This window comes from Gopherus evgoodei, chromosome 11 (genome assembly GCF_007399415.2).
Source record: "Gopherus evgoodei ecotype Sinaloan lineage chromosome 11, rGopEvg1_v1.p, whole genome shotgun sequence".
NCBI classification, from domain to species: domain Eukaryota; kingdom Metazoa; phylum Chordata; order Testudines; family Testudinidae; genus Gopherus; species Gopherus evgoodei.
In genome coordinates this window covers 70,003,401-70,026,823 of record NC_044332.1, presented here as the reverse complement: position 1 = coordinate 70,026,823, position 23,423 = coordinate 70,003,401, and the positions used below count along the sequence as shown (strand labels likewise).

The window sequence follows — 23,423 nt, the reverse complement described above, 5'->3', positions numbered from 1 at the left end:
ACATATTTGACTGATGAGTCACTTGGAGAGGAGGAGACAGAGATCACTCTAACCCAGGCCAGAACGTGTAATAAGAAGGGATGCATTTGATACTATAGATAAGGAACGTCTTTAACACATTGGTGCTGCCTGGTGCAGGACTCTTGCCAAATTATAATGGCAGGCATGTAGAGCTGCCAACTAAGACAGTCTGGGCCTTGTATATCCTTAAGGAAAACACACATACCTTTATGTTCTGTGTTTTTATGGGCTTCTTTGCATAGGGAATTAACCCTGGTTTCAGCCATCAGTGTAGCTGTGCTGGTAACAAGGTTCTACTATAGACAGACTAGAAAAACTGCAGTTTGCCCTGATGCAGCTTACTTCGGTTTCAAGCAAGGTAGCTTCCACTGATTCAAATCAGGGCTTTCCTTGTCTGCAATATACATAACCACACCAGTGGCTGAAATTGGAGCTCATTCCCAATGCAGACAAGGGCAATAAGTGTAAAAAAGAGCTAATCCTCAGTTCAGAGTGTGAGCACCTCTCTCCCTTGTTACTAAAACATAATTACTTTGCAATGTACTTATCAGAGGCAGCAAGGTCTAGTGGTGACGGAGAGCATGAACTTCTGAGTTCTAATCCGCTTCTCCTACTGAGTCACTAATTAACGTTAGACAAATCATCATCGCATCCTCTGTCTCTCCCTTTCCCCACCCACAAAACAGAGATAATTCTTACCTACCTCTCAGGGGGGTTAATATTAGAATGGTGTTTTGAAAGTGTAAAATGCTAAGACTCACACAAATAAATATTTTCCTGCTGTCTAAATGACAGTATCCTAATAAAATGACATAGGATTTTTTGTTCAATTACCTGTAATAATATAAATAAAGTATTTGACACAGGTTAATTGAAAAACTACAAAGCTATGAGATATGATCCATGAACAACCAATGTCAAATGCTACTAGGAGCTCTATCAGGGCTTATTATTAGTAGAAATTGTTTTCCTAGGTCTTTAAGGGAGAATAAGCCAAAAGCATGTGAAGGAACACAAAGGAAAAATTAAATAAACCACATAATAGCTTCAATTTTATTTATATATTTAAGCCAAGCACAGTGATCTAATAAACACTAATGAAAGTGCTACTCAGGGATTTAGTAGCACTGAATCGTATCTTTTCCAACTGATCATATGGAGACCAAAGACTAAAAGTAACGCTACAGCCACAATAGAATCTAGAGTGAAGCATTTTGCCTCACTCATCACAGCCTCCAGGTTTATCATCTCAAGGTGGCATTTTGAACACATTCCTCAAGAAAGAAGATCTTTGTGTACTTCCACAGCTTTTTGTTACTCCAGTTTCCTAGCACTAAGTAAATAACATTTTGAGGACTACCCAAATAAAAGATGGAGAGATGTATTTGATGTGACTACAGCACAAGAAAGATGCCAAGTGTAATATATAAAGCATGTGAGGCCTTTATTTAATGAGAAATATTTTACGATGAAAATTAGTAGCAAATGCGCATTACACTAGCTCTGTAGGCTACTAGTAGGATGTCATCACTGCAGTATCTGAGCACCTGGCAACAATTATATTCACATGAGTAGCTTAACACACCAGACCAGAGGTAGGCAGGATAAGTAACTACAAATTTCACTTTTTAAACAGTGTAGTCAAGGGCTGGGGAGGGATGAGACATTTGTGCACTGGAATGGGACATGAAAGTGAGCAAATGGGAATGCTATGTCTAAGGGATGATTCTTATATTTCGTCCTGGAGATGGTTAAATTCATAACCATCCTCACTTCTGAAAGCAAGTCCCACAGTCATGGGTCAATGCTGAAAAAAGTCTCTCACTATCACTTCTACTCCCCTTACGCTAGCTGCTGAGTTTTTCATCATCTTTGAGGACTGCAGCCACTTCGGGAAGCTGTGTTTATGGAGGGGAAAATGATGCAATATTCAACGAGTAGGCAGCTCAGTCATCTGAGCACTGGAGTGATGTATTCCAATTTATATTTGTCAGCTGGCAGACATATACGTTCTGCTCCAGCTGCAGTTTCTTTAGTGACTGTGGACTCCCTCCTGAGTAATGTGAGTGGACACAGCTGAGCTGGAGCTGATGAATGTATGGATTGCAATGATCACTCCAGGTTTGTGGAGCATGGCAGGTTGGGAAAGTCTTCTAGCCATCTGAAGGTGGGTTCTTGTTATCTGGATATCTATTATCAAAAAGAGATCCAGAATGATTCCTAAGATGTATATCATTTTGACAATGAGTGGGCAGATACCTTTTTTCTGAGGATGATGGTCTAATCCTTAAAAGTGCTAGCCACAAGCACCACTGTGTTTCCTAGGTCCATCTTTGTCTCCACGTAGTTGTCAGTTACTCTAGTGTAATGACTGTTTATTATTATTTCTTTAATCTTTCAGAGCATATATTCAGGGCTTGCCTATACAATCAGTGTACAGCAAGCTGGGATGGAAACCTACAGTGCTCTAGCCCACCACACAATAACTGGCCTTGGAGACCCTGCCACCATGCACTAAAAGTTCTGTAGTGTGCTTTGCGTATTGCAGCAGTATGCAAAAGTGCAATTCAGAACTTTTAGTGTGTGGTGGCAAAGTCGACATGGCAACATAGTGCACAGCAGGCTACAGAGCCGTAGATTTTCACTCTGGCTTGCCATGCATTACGACTCCCTGTGGACAAGCCATTAGTTTTCATTCTACTGTACCTGCAAATACATCCTTCCAACAAACACAAACTGACAAAAAAAATTTTTTTGGAGACCACACAACTGCAGTTCCAGACCTTCCATGTCTGCAAGAAATTCATAAATATTTTTCATTGTAAAACCTACGTTTGATTTAGTTGCAGTAGCAAGATGACATACAGTACTGTAACTTAAAAAGAACAGACCACACACCCAGCATTTTCACACCATGAAACAAACACCGGTTCACAGCATTTGTAAACCAAGATTCATCATGCTGAGGCAGTATTTGCTGGTTACTGTTTCATATAAGTAAGGGTTCTCCTCAAGAAAAAGAAAAAACTGTATACTCAAAAGGCCTCTGTGCTTCTCTACAAAAAGTCTCCAAACCTAAGAGATTGGGATTTACAGTAGCTCTGAGCAGATCCCAAATCAAAGCAGCAGAATAAATTATATTTTTATGGATGACTATTTGGTTTCTGCTGAGTTCAATTTGATCTATAGCTACAAGTTATCAAATTGCTTACTGCAGAAGCCAAAGCTCCATTTTCTTCACTTCACAAACTGATCCCAATTAATGCACTCTTGGCAATCATCAGTCACTGCAGAAAGGAGAATATATATGTGGAAACTGCTAATCAGTCCTGCTTTGCCACCTAATAATTAACTTTTAAAAGATCCTGACAGGGCTCACCTTCTCTCTATTCTCCAACCCCGAACCAGGCTGATGATCAATGTATCTGCTCCTCACTTTCCACGTAGTGTTTTGCAGTTTTCTCCCCTCTTCCCTACTCTCATCCCACTACAACACACCCCCTTCAGCTCTTTGATATACCATCTCTCGTCTTCATCACACTCACAAAGATATTTTACAAGGAGTCTCTCCAAGGTACCTCTGCACTCAGCACTCCTGGGTATGGCAGACTTTGGAGATAACAAATTAAGTTATGGTCAGACTATCACTGGGGTTGTCCTAGTAGTAACATCTAATTAGCAACACAGTCCATATAATGAGCATTACACAGTGCCAACAAATTACCAAACTTGATAGAGAACTCTGTTGTCAAAGTTAAAAAAACAAAACAAATGAGCTGTCAGGGTGGATCAACAGATGATTGCTACTAAATTAAAGGAGCCAAATGGGCACTAGCAATGGGTGTGGGAATGAAATAAAGCCTTGGGCATCCAACTCTCCGAACCACTGATCTTTTAGGTTGGAGCACTCATCAACAAGACAGAATTTTTACGGACAAAGTGATACTGATTAAGTTTATGTGACTGAGCATGCTGCATAACCAGTTAGTGCACAAGCCTTTTATCTCCAGTGGCATAATCCTGAGAGCTGCTGAGCAACTGGAACCGACCTTAATGGAATCAGGGGTTCAAGTCCTAACCTAGTGTGGGGTTTGGTTCAGGCCCTTAGTTCAAAAGTGTAAAGGAGTTCATTTGTGGACATCACTGATGGAGTTATATAGTGCTTTCTGAAAGCTTTAGAGAGTTTTTCTGAATTGCCAATTACATACATGTTGTATCAGCTGAGGCTAAGAATTGGAACAACCCTGAAGGATCAAAAAGGGATCTTAAGAAACAAGAAACATCCCGTCCCTCTTTTTCCAGAACAGACCAATGAGAGCTAACATAGCCCCTCTTCTGAGGGTTCTTAAAGCAAAACATAGGCACCTACCCCATTGGGTTCTCAGAACAAGCTTTATTTCATTAAAGTCTTATTCCTGTCATTTAAATCTATGTATTTTTCCAATGCTGATTTAATTAAAACGAAAATGCACAAATAGAAAATAATATGCTATGTAACAGTGATAGAAGAATTACTCCAGAAGACAGAATGGCACAGGCAGATACCCTAGAAATGATACATCTCTTTCTTCCCCTCTATGCTCCTTTATTCACAGTCTATTAACGTGCTTTTCCTCATTGCTCAACCTCATCTCCCTAAATCCACCCTATTTTTTTGCCTACTCTTTGCCTTCGCTCAGTCACCTTTTTGCAGTCTCTTCTAAGCTGAACATACAGCCAGGAAGAATGAGATACAAACTTTCACAACAAAAAATTGATGGAGGATTAAAAATTAAGGCGCAGGCAGGTTATTTATTGTGTTTTGTTTCTTCAATAAAATGATTTTATGAAGTTCAATGTACTGTGGGATGAAAAACTTCCATGTCAAATATTTATTCATTGTAATGTAAGGACTGGTGGGAAAAGGGGTATGAAGAATATTTAATAAAAATAATAAAAATACATCAAAAGCATGATATAAATTCATTACTCCTCTTAAACCATCTGCTCTGCATTTTGATCAACTAGATAGTACGGTCTTTGGTTAACTTTCAGTGGGTCTTTTGAGGTATAACTTTGGCTACTGGAGAACGCAGTTTTAGTCCCTAGCAGTAGAGTTTAAACATATTGGGACACATTTTACGTACCTCATTCAATCCTTATTCTGTCATTATGCCATGGAGAATAAGGGGAGGCAGAAAGGGAATCCCCCTAGTTGGTTAATTAGCACCCTTTGAGATTTGCCTGGATCTATCTTTAGGATGATCAGAAAATGAGACCTGCATTATTTTGCAAATGAATTTATTCATAAGTCTGAAGAAGAAATTGACTCTAAATAACCTTAGTGAGTGAAAACACTCCTCTGTAGACTTCTATGAGAATCTTTTCATTATTTTCTCTAATTCTCTAGCCACAGTATTTCATCATTAAAACATCTAGCACTCTCCTATCCATCACCCTGGGGAGTTCACAGACACCTGTGTAAATTAGGAATAGCAGGGTGTGAATTATACATCACAAGTACATCCTATTTGCAGATAGGCTGCTGGGGGGGCTGCAGATCTGGTACTCTGTACTTTTTGGTTATTGTCTTCATTACTACACAAATGTTTAAGTAATGCACTCCAACAGGGTGTCTTACAGCTCATTATTTAGCTATTTTGTACTTTAGAGTATAGACGGTCCTTTGTCCTCTTTGAAGACTTCAGGAGTTGTCAGCAGTAGTCAAGATCACAGCACAAGACACAACTTCAAAACACACACACACACACACACACACACACACACACACACACACACACACACACACACACACACACACACACACACCCTGTCAGATGAGAACTGTAAGCAAGTTAATATGTGTTTGGTCTTTTATTATTATATGAAGATGAGCAGCTATGTTTGTATACATGTGTCAACTGCTCTTGGTGCAGTCTCTTTAGGGGTCCTACCTTTCTCTTAACTGGTCCCCTTCAATTCATCTACAATTATACCAGTCTATAACCTCTTAACTTCAGTCGAGTCTATGAACCCTTAAAAGCCCAGGCTTGCCATCTCCTTTTGTTCCCCTGTCAGTTTCTCAGAGGCAATCTGGCATGGGGCTGTCAGCCCCCTGCTGTCCCAGGGCGTCCTGCTTCCCTTTCCCTCGCTGTTCTCCCGGGCCTCCCTGTATAGCTGGGCTTGTTTTCTTAGTGGTTACAGCTGTAGGTACATGTGTCCATGACAGGCAGTTCTGGATGCTGCATGGGTGTGATCAGTCTGATTGGAATAAGCAGGGAAGATGCTCCTCACCCATCTGTCTATGCTCAGTGTGGGGTTTGTAAGCTCCATTGCAGCAGGTATGTAGAGGAGAATTCGATGAACTGCTATAAAATTGTGTTGTCCTTACGTTTAAAGATTATCTGAAGCTTTCAATAATGCCATGTCTATAAAATGTGTATCACAGAGAGGGAGTGATTTGGGACTAAATACAACGTTTGAAGTGTCCTCTTTGATCCTACATTTCCCATCTTACTGCATAACTTTTAAGCCAATTTTATATCAGCTACTATGACTACTGTAAATACAGATGCTCCTCTCACAGGCAGATTTTAGATTTAATATCTTTTCCCAGAAGACTCTTGTTTGCTCAATCACATGCCTCAGAGAAATCATAAGTGGACAGGATGACTCAGGCAGCTAAGAGAAAGCTAGAGTTTTTCAGTAATTGGTTCAAACCCAACCTGGGTTGGTAGTCGCTAAAGAGTTACTGCTATCTGAAAGATTCTCAGGGTTTATGGTAAATCATTTAAGATGAAATTCACCTCACCTGGATAAAGCCGGAGTATTCAGGCATGAACTCTCTGCAGGTGAAGTACAGAGCAGTTCAGGAAGTGAAATCCACCACCCTCACTCCAGGACGATTGTGTGGGGCTGCTATGCATCTCTCTCACCGCTGCTGTTCCAAGTCTATGGACTGCAACAGCAGGCACAGTCCCTCTGCAACAGTTGTGTACTGTCACTGGATCCACATAGACCTGAATATGCAGCCCTTCCCTGGTAGCCTTCCAGTTCAGCATAGGTCCCCCACATAGGAGTGCACAGCCACCACAAAGAACCCAAGAAGTCTGCCCTGAAGAACTATGATGTATTGGCACTGGCTTTGAGGAGGCAAAATGATCTCTCACAACAAGAACACAGCAATCCCTTGCTTTTCCCTCTGGGGAGATGCAAACAACATAATAAATATGTAGTCCTGTTGCTTAATGCCCTACTGGAAGGTGCTCAGATACTACAATGATGAGCACAGTACAAAAACTTACATCGACTAGATGAGAATCCCCTAAAAGAAAGGCTGCAGAATACTAGTGCCCTTGTTATCTTTCCAGCACTCCAGCATCTCACCTGGTATGGAGAAAACCAGAAAGGAAAACAAAGTTATGCACTGGTCTGTGACTGATATGGAGAATACTTGCTACTAGGCCTGCTCCTGACTCACGTAAGACTCCCATGTTTTCAACTATAAAGCATCATCTTTACACAAGCTGACAGAGTTGGGAGACTGAAGGAAGAGGAGCAACTGGGCAGTAGATATTTAAACACTTCCTGGTGCAGCCTCACCCCAGTGACAATGCTTTCCATGGAAACAGTAGCTACGTTAAGACTGGCTGAGATGACGGGTTATTTTTAGAATCACTGAAAATATCCAGGGCATGACTATTACACATTCATGCTACAGTATTTATATTTATGGAAGATGGTAAAATTAAACCCACTTCTACTTAGCTTTAACTGCCTCAAGAAGAAAATACGGAAATAAAAATCCAGATGAGCTACTGACTAACAACAGCCAGAAGACAAACCTATCTATAGATGGAATGCACCAATTTGAACCAGACTTAACAGAATATGCCCCATTATAAACTCATTCAGTTTCAAAAGAAGGGTGTTGTAATTTAGCAGCCCAGAAAATCAAGACCTAAACCTACGTATGCCACCAAGAAAACACCATTAATTAGCAAGCAGAGTTGACAGACTATTGCATTAACATCAACGTACCCATTTCAAGTTATTCTATGGGAACCTTTCCACTAGCTGCAATTAAAACCAAGCTTTGTGACATAGTGTTTGGACTGATATCTCCTTTAAAAGAAGAAGCATTTAGGCTTTAGGGAAAAAAAATAAATACCTAGAAAATTTTAATTGTACTTTGAGACTAAAAGAAAATCTGAGATCTGTAGTAATTTTAGTTGAAGATTATTATGCAAAAGTAATAATCTGCAATTACGTAGTGCTTTACATTTTAGGATCTCAAAGAACTTTACAAACAATTAGTTAAGCACTACACTCTACCTGAGAAGAAAGTGATTATTATAACCATTTTACAGAGGAATCATAAAAAGGGTAAGTCAGCGGCAGAACTGCTATTAGAAGCCAAGAACCCTGATTCTCAGTTGAACTATACTGATTTACTCTAATTGAAAACATGTTTAATGATAATTAAAGTGGGTTTTTTTTTTAAGTTTTGATGCTAGAACATAATTGAATTGGAAAGGTAGTTAAATAGGTTTCTCGTTTACACTGCCTACAGAGTGGAATCCATTGTTTTATTTCTGCAAACAGTGTAATCCAAGTTGTCAAGCTATTTTAAACAATTTACAACATTAGGTTAATCTTGTTCAGTATACAATTCATAAGAATTATATTAAGAGGAAATTGTCACTTTCACTATGCCTGGATACCATCTCTAAAATAAATTTTGTGAAACAGTTCATCAGAAGAATTTAAGTGACATTACCAACCTTTATTCTTTTACAGAGGACATCTGAACTTTGTTTATAGTACTGAGAATACTATATTTGGCTAAACCTAGATATCATTAAGCCATTATCATGGCAACGGGCTACTATAAATAGCAAGGGCAACACTGCAAGTTTAAATTTCCACCTGGGAAGCACCAGCTCAGCATCATAATCCATGCATATTTTAGTGCTTTTGGGTCAGCTATAATCTCATTCAAGATTAAAAAAAAAACTGATTTAATTGCACAATTCACCTTGTTGTTTACACACACAAAAAAGTGACTGGTATGGTCTTGGGAACTCCTTTCCTGATTATATTTGACAATGGCTTTATATTTAACACACAGACGTGGGAAAGGTCAAGTCATTCTATAAGGTTCTGTATTTGTCAAAGATAATTCTCATACAATAACTCAGGGAGGAAGAATGTTAGTCTCTCTATAAAAGCTCATAAAACCTGCTCATTTACACTGCAGTAGAATATATTAACCCAAAATATCTTTTCATCTTGACTACCACCATCACTCCTAATACACTTTAACAGAGGAGAGTCTGGAAAAGTAACTTGCTGCCAAAAGTGACAGGAAATCATATTTTCATTGTGGATAAATTAATCTCTAAACTTTACTTTCCATAACAATGAACAGAAGACTATGAACTCATTCCCAGGAAGTCCTGAATAAGGTTCTGAAAGACTTTCTTTTATCCATTCAGATTAGAGGAACCACTTTACTGCTTCATGAAAATCCTATATATTGCACACGTATGTAAGCCTTAAGAAATATATTTTATTTACATATTGTATTAAACAGGATAATGTGAGTACCACTACACTGTAATGTGTTGAATCTGCATTGCTCAGCTGTGTTTCTAGGCCCTAGCCAACAGCTAAAGAAGGTTTCTCTTGTACATACTTTTAAAACAATGCATGTGTAACCCACACACCTCCTGGATGTGGTGTTCTGTCCCATCTAGTGGCACCGAAACCACTTAAAGACAGAGATAAAATGAGTCTGCTCTACAGACTTAGCTAACAGCCAGATGGCTTTTAGCTAATGCTGTAGCGCAGGGGTCAGCAACCTTTCAGAAGTACAGTGCCGAGTTTTCATTTATTCACTCTAATTTAAGGTTTTGTGTGCCAGTAATACATTTTAATGTGTTTAGAAGGTCTCTTGCTATAAGTCTATAATAATAAATAAACTATTGTTGTATGTAAAGTAAATAAGGTTTTTTAAATGTTTAAGAAGCTTCATTTAAAATTAAATTAAAATGCAGGCCCCCCGGACCGATGGCCAGAACCTGGGCAGTGTAAGTGCCACTGAAAATCAGCTCATGTGCTGCCTTCAGCACTCATGCTATGGGTTGCCTACCTCTGCTACAGCAATTCATGCTCTAAGCTCCAGAGGTCCTGGGTTCGATCCTGCCCCCAACAACTGGGGTCTGTTGGTGTTACAAGTGAGGGGTCAACTGGGAAGTCTCTGGAGCTCAGGATATGCTTCCTCAGCTAGGGGAAAAATGTAACCCGCACATCTTGTGTGTGTGGTGTTCTGTCCCATCTAGTGGCACTGAGACCACTTAAAGAGTGATAAAATGACTCTGTTCTACAGCAGAAGCTAACAGCTAGTTGGCATTTGGCTCATGTACTGAGGTCCCCAGTCCCATACTGGGGTCTGTCAGCATTACACATGCATAGGGAAATTATCTAAAATATCACAAGAAAATTAGTCTCAACTTTTCATTGCTAGGAAAATTATTCTTAGACAGTTGGAAGGACAAAAATGGTCCACTTGTAAAAGTTGTATTCCTTACACTTACAGGGTCATGGTACGATTATATGAAAGGCTAGTTTCTGGAAAGGTGTACAAACTGAATATTTTTGTGAAAAAGCCACACCAATCTGGGGTGGAGTGGGGGAGATATTAAGATTTTCTGTTAGACAATTTTTCTACTAAGTAAAATTAAAGATGGGTCCTCAACAAAATCCCAGATCCAGTCATCTTTAGAGAATCTGAAGACTCTATCTGGATCTGAATTCAGCAAACGGCTCCTCTCTCTCTGTAACAGGATTAAACAAAAGTTTGGCTTCCAAATATCCTCAAAACTTTAGGTGATCATAAGCCAAATTTTACATCTTGAACTCATCCTTAGTTAAAATTCATAAACAACTTGTATATATATTTTATATTTCTGAAACCCTAAAGTTGCTTACAGGATTTCTAGGTATGGTAACTTTTGCACTGGTAGTTCTCTTTTAATTCTGTTCACTCTATCTTGTAAATATCAATTAAAAATTGTATGCTTCAAGTACATACCAAAAATGCGAAAGGCAGCAGCCAGCCAGACAACTGGCACAAAATGCGCTGCAAAACTGAGGGTTTGGAGAATTTCTGAGTAAGGATACCAGGTAAAAGCCTTTTTCTCTTCAGGTTCTTCACGAGGTACACATGGAGCGGACAGGACCTGGATGCTAGTAAGAGCTTCATCCAAGAGATTTAAACACACTGACTTCATGGAGCTCAATGTACCTGCTTCAAAAGGGCAAAAGGCTGAGCTGAATCTGCTGAGATCAAACCTAGGGCTGCAGTCAGCCTCATTACTTCCACAGTGATTATCAGATCACTTTGCTTTCCCTGTTTATGAAGCATTAGAAGAATGACTGTTCTCAGAGACTGGATATTACAAGAATAATCCTAAAATCATCTTTGAATCAATAAATGCAAGTGTAAACCAAAACAGAGTAGACAACAGGATCAGCCTATTTTTGCTAATGTGTGAGATCACTAGAAGAGTTTTGTTAGGAGACTGATTTACAAAATTCAAGTGAAAACAATAAATAATAAATAAATAAAACGTTCTCCACTTCTACTAACTACAAAGGAAATGTTTCTGTTCATTAATCAGCAACAGGAAGCCACATTCAATGGGCAAGCACAAACCCCTGCACGGATTTAACGTGTTTCTGAATGCCTTGACACAATGACCTTTACCTAATACAGAACTTAGATCTTTTTACTTTTTATAACACTGAAAAACAAACAAGATTGGTTGGATTTTTCCAACCTCAAACAAAAAGCTTGCCTTGACTGTTGCACAGATTAAAGGAAAAAGCATGCCTGCTAATCTTCAGTTAAATTCCTTTATTCATTTGATTTGTACACTGCACCCATCAACAAGCTTCTAGGTACACATCCAGGCTTTAAAAAGGGCCCACAGTAAAGAATAATTCCCAGTACAGAAGGTTTTACTGAGCCCACTTAAGGCAACAGACTTCATGCCTGACTCCTAGAGTGAAAGGAGTCATTTGTTCCAAATCACATCTCCTTTTCCTGGACTGTTACTTATTTTTTCATTTCTCTGAAGCATAGGTAGAGGAGACATACTAATTCTAAAGTCATTTCTCCTTTTGCTTTCAATAACGCCATGTCTAGGCTAGGAAAATAGACTGTGTTTGAAAAGGAATTACGTAGCACATTTTAGGCCCCAATTCAGCAAAATACTTTAAGACACACTTAAGTCCCAGTCACTTAAAACCTGTTTACTCTAGTGTTTAAAACATATTAATTAAGGCATCAATTCAGCAAAGCACTTAAGCATGTGCTTTTAACACATACTCTCTCGCTCTCTCTTTTTTAAAGTGTTAGTTGGTTAAGAAAATCTCTAGGCCCCCTACTCGCTTCAACCACAACCAGCGAACATGTTTTTAAGAGGCATGAAGCCCAATATAATCTAGCATTTTTCCTGTCTAGACATGGCCTAACACATAGACTCCTTCACCTTTATTCACACTGATTAGCAAGAGTAAATGTGGCAGAATGTACTCCAAAATTCTTAAGGGATTTGATTTGGGCACTTGATACTTAAGAACATAAGAACGGCCACACTGGGTCAGACCAATGCTAGGTGCCCCAGAGGGAATGAACAGAATAAATGATCATCAAGTGGTCCATTTCCTGTCGTCCATTCCCAGCTTCTAGCAAACAGAAGCTAGGGACACCATCCCTGCCCATCCTGGCTAACAGCCACTGATGGGTCCATGAGCTTATCCTCCATGAACTTATCTAGTTCTTTTCTGAACCCTGTTATAGTCTTGGACTTCACAACATCCCCTGGCAAAAGAGTTCTATGGACTGATTGTGGTTGTGTGAAGAAATACTTTTTTTTGTTTGTTTTAAACCTTCTGCCTATTCATTTTATTTGGTGACCCCTAGTTCTTGTATTATGAGAAGGAGTAAATAACACTTCCTTATTAACTTTCTCCACACCAGTCGTGATTTTATAGACCTCTATCATATCCCTCTAGTCATCTCTTTTCCAAGCTTAAGAGTCCCAGTTTTATTAATCTCTCCTCATACGGAAGCTGTTCCATACCCCTAATCATTTTTGTCGCCCTTTTCTGAACCTTTTCCAATTCCAATATAGCTTTTTTGAGATGGGGTAACAACATCTGCATGCAATATTCATGATGTGGGCATACCATGGATTTATATAGAGGCAATATGATATATTATGTCTTATTACACTGGTCTACAATTTTTGAGAAGTCGTCTGCTTCAGAGATAAAATGTGATATTTATTATGTATTTTGATGTGCTGAATTCAAATATGACAATTAAAACAACTGATTGGCTACTGTTTCTAAGATATTTAAGTTTTTACATTTTATGTCTATGTATATTGTGTAGATAGTAGAGTTTTAATCATAAATTGTAAACTTAGGTCTTTTCATGTGTTTATGGTTGCTTTACATGATAATATTTCACCTGTCCTGTTTATGTAACACTTTAAAAATCAGCAAAAGAGTTATATAAATAAAATTTATTATGAAACAAAAGGCAAAAAACTATTATTTACATAGTTTAGTCCTATTCAGTGTCTACTCGGTGCTTCTTGGCTTGTCTCTTGTATTCATTAAATGGAGCATCTCTTGTCACTGTCCAGCAATAGTCTGCAAGCATTGATGGGCTCCATTTGCCCTGATAGCCTGCCAGGAGATTCCACTGCTGTAGTCTGGAGTCCAACAGCTCTGCCTTACTCTTGGGTAGTTCCAAATCCCTGACAAGGCCATTCAGTTCACCTTGTGTTATGAGGCGTGGTTCAGAGGAGGAGGATAGGAGAAAATGTGGGTCCTGTGACATTGATGGTTCAGGACCAGAAGTTTCATCCTCTTCCTCTTCCTCGTCTTACTCAAGTGAGAATGATTCTGGTGCATCAGGAACCGACAGTCCTTCTCCATGGGGTACTGGGTGTATAGCTGATGGAATGTTTGGATAATGCACAGTCCACTTTTTCTTCTTTGACACACCTTTCCCAACTGGAGGCACCATGCAGAAGTAACAATTGCTGATATGATCTGTTGGCTCTCTCCAAATCATTGGCACTGCAAAAGGCATAGATTTCCTTTCCCTGTTCAACTACTGGCCAAGATTTGTTGCACAAGTGTTGCAGCATATGTGTGGGGCCCACCTCTTGTCCCGATCTCCAATTTTTCACCCAAAAGAAAGGTGATAGGCTTTCTTAACCATAGTGGTTATACTGCGCTTTTGTGATGCAAAAGTCACTTCACCACAAACATAGCAGAAGTTATCTGCACTCTTCACACAAGTACGAGGCATCTCTGCTCACTTTGGCTAAACAGAAATGTGTCCCTTTGCAAAATCAAACACTGACAAATAAGAGAGCATGACACTGTATGATTTCTAGAGCTGACATAGGGCAATTTGTTCAGCAGAGTGATGTAAGCTTCGTTATGATTGCATCATCCATGACTTCTAGGAATAACATGATGCAATTCATATCATGTATGACGCAATACCAGCTTCAGATTGCAGCATTCATTGTTTTGCCTAAAAAGCAAGTACTGTCCAAACCCGGTCATAGATTTATTCATAGATCCAGTCAAAGATGTATTTTAGTCATTTCTGGTTTAAATTGAGATCCCTTCCCTTTATAACTCACTATCCTCCGCCATTCCCAAGTCAAGGGTCGTATATACTGACCCAATAGCATATCTTGAAAACTAGAGCCAACCAACAATTTTAAGCATCATTTTCGTTCTCAGTGACCCAGAATTAGTAAAGTTGGACTACATTTATTTCAGAAGCATTTTGGTTGTAGAGCAGTGTTATCTATCTCTTTCTTAATGATTCCCAACATTGTGTTTGCTTTTTTGATGGCCGCTGCACATTGCGTGGATGTTTTCAGAGAACTACTCACAATGACTCCAAGATCTCTTTCTTGACTGGTAACAGCTAATTTAGACCCCATCATTTTATATATATATAGGTGGGATTATGTTTTCCAATGTGCATTACTTTGCATTTATCAACATTGAATTTCATCTGCCATTTTGTAACCCAGTCATCCAGTTTTGTGAGATCCCTTTGTAGCTCTTCGCAGTCTGTCTGGGACTTAACTATCTTGAGTAGTTTTGTATCATCTGCAAATGTTGCCACCTCACTATTTACCTCTTTTTCCAGGGCATTTATGAATATGTTGAATAGGACTGCGCCCAGTACAGACCCCAGGGGGACACCACTCTCCATTCTGAAAATCAGCTTATTTTGTACCTTTACTTTTTCTAGTTACTATCTTTTAAATACTGATTATGCTCAGGCTAGAGTCAAAGCCCACTGAAGTGACTGATGGTCTTTCCATTGATTTCAATGGGCTTTGGATAAGATCCTTAATATTTTAAGGACATGGAGGAGGCAAGGTCCATGACCAGAAGAGTTTACCCTCTAAGATGTTTGATCCTACAAGGTGCCGAGGGCCTTCAACTCAGCACCTTTCAGGAATTTACTCTGTGGACTCAACGAGAGAGGCAAAGTGAAGGTTATCTTTAGAATGTGCCGTGTTATATTTTTACATATGTATACCCATTTAAAGGATCATACAAGCTGTTAGGATATTTGAATATTTATCAACTTGTCTATATTTGTCTGTTTCTATACTTCAATATGCTTTCTAGAGTCTAAGGTCAGCAAGACCACTGTGATCATCATCTAGCCTTACCTCCTGCACAACCCAGACCACCTAACTTCCCGGAAATAATTCCTGTTTGAACTAGAGCAGCTGTTTTAGAAAAACATCTCATCTTAATGTTAAACTTGCCCATACTGAAGAATCTACTCACTCTTGATAAATTGTTCCAGGGGTTAATTCCCCTCACTGTTAAAAATTTGCAACCTTATTTCCAGTCTGAATTTGTGTAGCTTCAACTTCCAGGCACTGACTCTTGTTTTACTTCTATCTTCTTTCAGAGTGAACAGCCCATTATCAAACAAGGTTCCCCAAGGAGATACTTATAGACTTACTCCTTAACCGTCTTTTCATCACTTACATAAATTGAGCTCCTCAAGTCTATCACTACAAAGTATGTTTTCCAGGCCTTTAATCTTTCTCCTGGCTCTTCTCTGACTTCTCTCCAATGTGTCAACATACTTCTTGGACATGGTATTCCAGAAGCAGCTGCACCAGTGTCAACTAGAAAGGTAAAATAAACTCTCCACTCTTCAAGATTCCTTTGTTTACGCATCCAAGGATTGCCACAATGTCACACAGAGAGCTCATGGTCAGCTGATTAATCACCAGGGCCTCCATACCTTTTTCAGACTCACTGTTTCCCAGGATAGGGTCTCCGATTCTGTAAATATGGCCTATATTCTTCATTCCAAGATATATACATTTATATTTGGCCTTATTAAAATACATATTGTTTGCTTGTGTCAAGCTTACCAAGCAATCCAGATGACTCTGTGTCAGTGACCTCTCCTCTTCATTATTCACCACTCTCCCAATCAGTGTGTTCTCTGCAGACTTTATCTGTGATGATTTTATGTTTTTATATGCCTTGGGCTGTGGGGTTTTTTTGGACCGTAACGTTCTTTGGTATGCATGTTTCACCATTAATGTTACTTAGCAACCTTGGCTAAAAACATAATAAAAGGTTTTGTCTGTTTATACCGACGGTTCCTTCACTGGATTTTGTCATCTCTGTTACTGTTTCTCTCCCCCTACTGGTTACCAACTCCCCATTTAAAATTGTTGATTAAGATGATGGGTTATATACATGAAACAACTTTTAGATCCTCGTTTATTGGTTTGTGACTCTGATCTTGCAAGTCTTACTTTAAATTCTCCATCTCTCAATGCTGCATCAAAACCCAATGTGTATCAGCTACAGTAACTCCTCACTTAATGTCCTCCTGCTTAACACTGTTTCAATGTTACAGCGCTGCTCAATTAGGGACCTGCTCGTTTAAAGTTGTGCAATGCTCCTTTATAATGTTGTTTGGCTGCCTGCTCTGGCCACTGCTTGTAAGAGTCTATGGAAGAGCAGCGAATTTACAAGGGAACATTGCACAAGTTCCTCTTTTCCGCCTCCATGGCATTTCCCTGCTCCTTCCCCTCCCTCCCAGTGCTTTGCGCTTAGGACTTTCTGGGAGGGAGGGGGAGAAGCAGAGAAGCGCTGCTTCTCCACTCCTCCCCCTCCCGCCCAGAAAGTCCTAAGTGCTGCCAAACAGCTGTTTGGCAGCAGGGAAGTGCTGGGAGGGAGGGGGAGCAGCAGGGAAGTGCCGCATCTCCGCTCCTCCCCTTCCCTCCCAGAAAGTCTTAAGTGCTGTCAAATGGCTGTTTGGCAGAGCTTAGGACTTCCGCAGGAGGAGGGGGAGAAGGGGGATGTAGCATGCTCCAGAGAGGAGGTGGAGTGGGGTGGGAAGAGGTGGGCCTGGAGTGGAGCGGGGACAGGAAGAGGTGGGTCTGGAGCATTCCCAGCAAAGTCGGCACCTGTTCTTTTCCGGGGAAGCTGCCACCCCTCGCATTTATATTAAATCTTATGGGAAAATTAGATTTGTTTAACATCATTTTACTTAAAGTTGCATTTTTCAGGAGTGTAACTACAATGTTAAGTGAGGAGTTACTGTACAAATTATTCAGATTATTCTACAGTGCCTCCATGGATTCCTGTAATATTCCATTTAGTCTAACCCTGATCTTGTCGGCATTCAAGACAGGGGACAGAGTATTGAAGTAACATGCCATTCAGCATGATCAAATAAGTGTCTCTGAGACTTGGGAACTACATATATTACACAAATATCACAATGCCCTATCTGAACTGAGAGGGGCTCATTTTGCGTGTGGGAAGAATTGTCTTGAGACCCTTCTTCATAATACATAGACCAAGAGGGAAGAAAACAACTGGGAAAATATGGAACAATCTCCTAAACCTCTCTAACAGCAGCTGCAATAACATCTGTAATTACTTCTTGTACAAGTTTCAAATCACTAAGAGCAAACTGTATATTAAGTCAGCTATCCTCTGTTTCTAGCTTTGTTAACTTGTTGCCTAGAGACTCTTAAGAAACTCTAATAAGGTTTCTGCATTTCATATCAAAGACATGATACATGGATTGAGGGCAACCTCTGCTTTGGATCCAATTCCTGGTTGGATGTTAAGGTGGTGCATTTCTATTATAGCACCTCTTACTCAAGGACTAGCAAATACCTCCTTTGAATCTGTTATTGTCTCATCTCATTTGAAATAAGCTATTACACCTCCTCAGCTGAAGAAGTCATCATATTAAGTATGACTTATCTGAAAAATTCTAATCAGTTTTTAGAGCTGAAGAGAGAAGTATTAGCATTATATAATTTCAAGTGCAATGACTACCTTTATTTGCTCATTGTGACCTTATAAATTACTAACGGAACTCAGTATTCTATTTTATCCTTTAACTCTGGTAGAATTTATTTTTGATTGTTTACTAAAGAAGAGTCCCTACGGAAGATACATTTTACCCCTAGATATTTTATTTCAGCCCAGTTTTATGTAATATGGTTTCAATGAAATAAAGAGGAAAGAACAGTTAAGCTTGTTCTCAGTTATTTGAGGAACGTTTCTATAATAACCAACAAAATTTCAGATGAATTATTGTCCTAAAAAGACAATCAAATCTTCATAAATATGATTTTATTTGCATGTCCTCTATTCCAAATCTAGGAATTGCAACAGCACATAAAGCCAGTCTGATGCTACCCAATATGATGATATGTGGTTGTCCTGTATTGCTTCTTCTAGTACAGGGCTTTCTCAAACTGGGAGTCGGGACTCCTCAGGGGGTCGCGAGGTTATTACAGGGGAGGTCATGAGCTGTCAGCCTCCACCCCAAACCCCGCTTTGCCTCTAGCATTTATAATGGTGTTAAATATATTAAAAAGTGGTTTTAATTTATAAGGGGGGATGTCTCACTTGGAGGCTTGCTCTGTGAAAGGAGTCACCAATACAAAAGTTTGAGAACTGCTGCTCTAGTACAACTAGTCACATGCTATTCAAATATCAAGCCAACTTGTAGGTACGGACAAGAACTCATTTTTCTTCTAGAGAAATTGTGACCACCATCCAATCATGCTGAAGTTACAAACTCTTCCCAAACAAACTGAATAGGAAAAAATGGTATACATAACAAATGCAGTAGCTCATGTTGTTACAAGTACTGCGTTGATGTAATATACTTCCTCTGATTTAAAATCACTAAACCAGTTACCATAAAAATCTGCATTCATTTCAAAGCTGTATAATTTTACTTTTACATCATTAAAGGTTGTAGCCTTTCATAGCTGATTAAACATTTGTCTTACATCCTACCCATGCATGGATATCAGTTACCAGACCATTTGATATGTCCAAGTTACAATCAGAAAAGAGGCCTGATCGAAGACCATTAAATTAAATGGAAAGTCTCCCACAGATTTTACTGGGTTTTCCACATGAATGTTCCATGTGTTGCCATTTTCTAGTCATCTGTTATACTTTACAGCTACAGACACATCAGCCTGTCATTGCTTTCAACTGCTTTGACAAGTCTGAATATGTTAAATGTGTTTTACTGTCTCGAATCACAGAATGGGACTGCAAGTTCTTTGGGGCAGGGACTATTAGTATTAGTACAGAACCTAGCGCAATAGCTAGGGGCTTCCAGGTGCCATGGTAACACAAATAGTAATCAATTATTAATCACAGAGGACAGTACATAAATTAGAGACACAGTAAACCTATTTTAATTTTATTTGTTGGTTACCAAATATCAAGTTATAAATTGCATTGGATGCCAAACACAAATCAGGGTAGTAAAGCATGTCACACAAGTTGTTGGGAAAAACTATCTCATTTGAGTAACATATATAATCTGTCCTGTGGGGCATTGATGAGAGGGAAGGTTCCCTAGTTTATCTGGCATCATGGCTGGAAGAAAGCTACCAAACCACTTCAGAGTCTGGCTCACAAAGGCCAAATAACCCCACACAAGTTGATAACTGCAGCAGAGATAAGTCACATCAAAATTAAATTATTCATCAACATCCCATGGGCATCAGATTTTGCTCCTTTAGAAATGGCAAGATAAATTAATATTTCTTCTCGTTCCCTCTCTGTTCTCCCAGACACATGAATCGATGCCAAGTGGTCCTCTCTCTCTAGCCAGGCTGCTGCTGTATCTCCCAATGCTCACAAAAAGCCCAAACCCATGATGTGATGAAGAACCCCAGCTTTCCTGGAAATCAGTGGGAGTGAGGGTGCTTAGAAACTTGCAAGACTGGGCTTCCTCTCAGCAACGCAAACATTGTATTTGATTGTGCACTGCTTGCCATAGATTCAGTGCTTGCTTCTTGTGGGACCTTCTCTAAAGGGCCAGACCAGGGAGCTGTGGAACATGGGTGCGCTGTCTGTTAATGGAGTCGCTGCTAGGAGCTGGTTCTCACTGATTACAAAGCTTGTTGTTTAAGGCTAGTGATGAATATTCAAGTCATTTAAAGAGCAATTTGACTCTGCAGTTCTTTTTTCACCGAGGTGCTGCAAGTCAGAAAAGAGTGCAATTTGGGGTAATTGGGATGGTTTACTCGATAATTAAACAAGCAAACAGACATACACGTGACTTCCCAGCATCTTTCCAAAAAGTGTGAAGGATTCTAGGAAAAGTTCTTGGAAGAGGGATACAGTAGAAACTACTTCCTGAAAGGAAGATGCTGCAGATACCGAGGATGCTGCCATCCCATCCCACACACAAACTCACTGATGTTTGTCGGTGCTGCTTTTTAATACAATTTTCTAGCTGTTATTTATTTTGGATTGTGTGTCCCTGCCCCCTGCTACTTTAAATTCTCTGTAACTAAGAGGTGGGGCTCAGTATGGCCCCCCACTTCCATTGCCAGCTGGGATTCAGTCAGCAGTTCTTACCTGACATTGTCGTGCTTCTGGATGTAGATCTTATGAAACATCATATCCTCCTGTTTGGCATTAATGTCGGCTTTCATCTCCATGGCAACGTGACGAGGAAGTACAGAGAGCAGGAGCCGCTCCTGTTGAGTCAGACAGATGAACCAATTAAAACACCTGCTTCCCAGTTAACAAACACGTTGTTTCTTATCGGAGAGAAACGAAGCCATCAGTTCAGTGACTGAGGAGCAAAAGCAAGAGGAATGGTCTCCATAAATGCAGCAGCCAGTTCTGCCATCGAGGCACCGGGAGTCCTGTCCCACTCAGAAAAATATGAACACAATATCAAAGGGAAAATAAATTAACCTTCATGCCAGATCCACTGTATATGCTATCCACAGTTGCAGATTCTTCCAGATGAAAGAGCCATATGGAAGCAGCTGCCTCAGTGCCCAAGTCTGTATAGTACACAAGTTTGCATTCCAGCAGGGGGCTCCAAAGCAGGAGGGACTTCATTATACAGACCAGCAGTCACTGCAAAGTATTGAGGGGCTCTTTAAAGAGCAGTATTACTAGCTGAACACATTCACAGGCAGCAAGCGTGACAAAGCCTCCTGTAAAATGTAGACTTGGAAGTCTCATTATACAAACCATGCATCATTACAGGGTTCTCCGTTGGCCATAAGGCTACAGGACTGATTTCCCAATTCCCCTGAAATCCATTTAAGAGCCCCATTTTATTTCACTAACCTGTAACAGGCAGAGCATAATCTAACTCTCAAAGGCAGCGTTCCTCACTACAAGCAATAGCGCAGGGAAGGGTTGTACCAATAAAAGTGGCAGGAGAATTTGGCCCAATTGTACAATACATACTCCTGAGGGCATTCTGCACCAAAAAATAAAAAATTCGGCCCCCCAGAATTAAAAATTCTGCAAATAGTATTTGTCAAATCAATGAGGAGGCTCAAGCATGGCACTGGGGTGCACAGGCCACTGGCTGCCCAGAGGGGGGAGATCACTGTGCAGCCCGCCCCCAGGGACACGGACTCAGCTGTGAGGCTGCATCCAACCCTGACACAGCACAAAAACCAGGAGGTGGGGAGGGATAGCTCAGTGGTTTGAGCACTGGCCTGCAAAACCCAGCATTATGAGTTCAATCTTTAAGGGGGCCACTAAAAGATCTGGGGCAAAAATTAGTACTTGGTCCTGCTAGTGAAGGCAGGGGGCTGGACTCAATAACATTTTGGGGTCCCTTCCAGCTTGATAAGATAGGTATATCTCCATATATTAGACACTCCCCAGGGCGCTACCTCTCTGTACCAGGTGTGGGCAGGAAGAATCCAAGTGTGTGTGGGGGGATCCAGGTGTGGGTTGAGAGGTTTCTGTGGGGGGCAATCTGGGTGCAGGAGACTCAGTGAGGGATCAGGTGTGGGTGGGATCTGGATGCTCAGGAGCTTGTTGGAGGAGGTTCTGGGTGCAATGGTAATGGGATTCTTCAAGGGTGTCTAGGTGAAGGTGGTTGGGGCTCAGTGTGGGTGGGGATAGAGCTCAGCAGGAGGGTGTGGGGGTCCAGATGCTGGGGGAGTGGGGCTCAGTGGAGTGGGAATCCAGGTGCAACTGGCTGGGGCTTGGTGGGGTAGTGCAGAGGGAGTGGGGTTCTAATTGCAGGGGGGAGGTGAGGCAAGGCGGGAGTGTCTGGGTATGAAGGGATCTGGATGCATGGGGGTTGGGCGGATGGGAGAGCAGCTCCCTGTACAGGGATCCCTCCCCCTGCAGCTGAGGAGCAATGGGTACAGGAAGCAGGGTGGAGGTGGGGAGTTTGCAGAGCTTCCTGCAGCCTGGGGGAAAAATCTGAGGGGTGGATCTGACCCAGCCCTGGATACCATGTAGGGGAAGAGGAAGTCCTGTCCTCCCTAGCCCAGCAGGGACTAGCAGCTAAGCCTAGTGCATGGAGGACCCACCAGCCAAGTCTTCCCCAGTCCCGCTTCCTGGACCACAGTTATTTACCTCTCTGCCAGCAGCCTTGGGCACCCAAAACATACTGCTGGGGAGAGTTGCATGACTGCTCTTGTGGCTTCCCCATCAGAAAGTCATTTTTCTACAGAGAAGCAAAGAAATCTGCAGGGCCATAAATTCTGCACATGTGTGGTGGCACAGAATTCCCCCATGAGTAAACACACTATTAGCAGTAATTTTACTGCAGCACCTGAAAACCTCAATTAGGATCAGGGCCCAGCTGCATAAGGCACAGTAAACATATATGGATACAGCGATATTACCTCCATTGCCTACCTTCCATCACCCACAATTCACATCTTTCTACCCTCATCCTGAATGGCTCAGTGGTTTGAGCATTGGCCTGCCAAACCCAGGGTTGTGAGTTCAATGCTTGAGGGGGGCCATTTAGAGATCTGGGGCAAAAATCTGTC

General features: G+C 40.7%; 1 protein-coding gene across 2 annotated transcripts in view; it reads right to left on the bottom strand.

The window, feature by feature from the left end:
- The window catches only part of ADCY5 (adenylate cyclase 5), a 324,158-nt gene that overhangs the window by 115,983 nt on the left and 184,752 nt on the right, over positions 1-23,423 (bottom strand). For both annotated transcript variants that reach the window (XM_030579268.1, XM_030579269.1), the window contains exon 4: positions 21,016-21,137. In XM_030579268.1, coding sequence (XP_030435128.1) covers positions 21,016-21,137 — 122 coding nt within the window. The remainder of the gene's footprint in view (positions 1-21,015; positions 21,138-23,423) is intronic.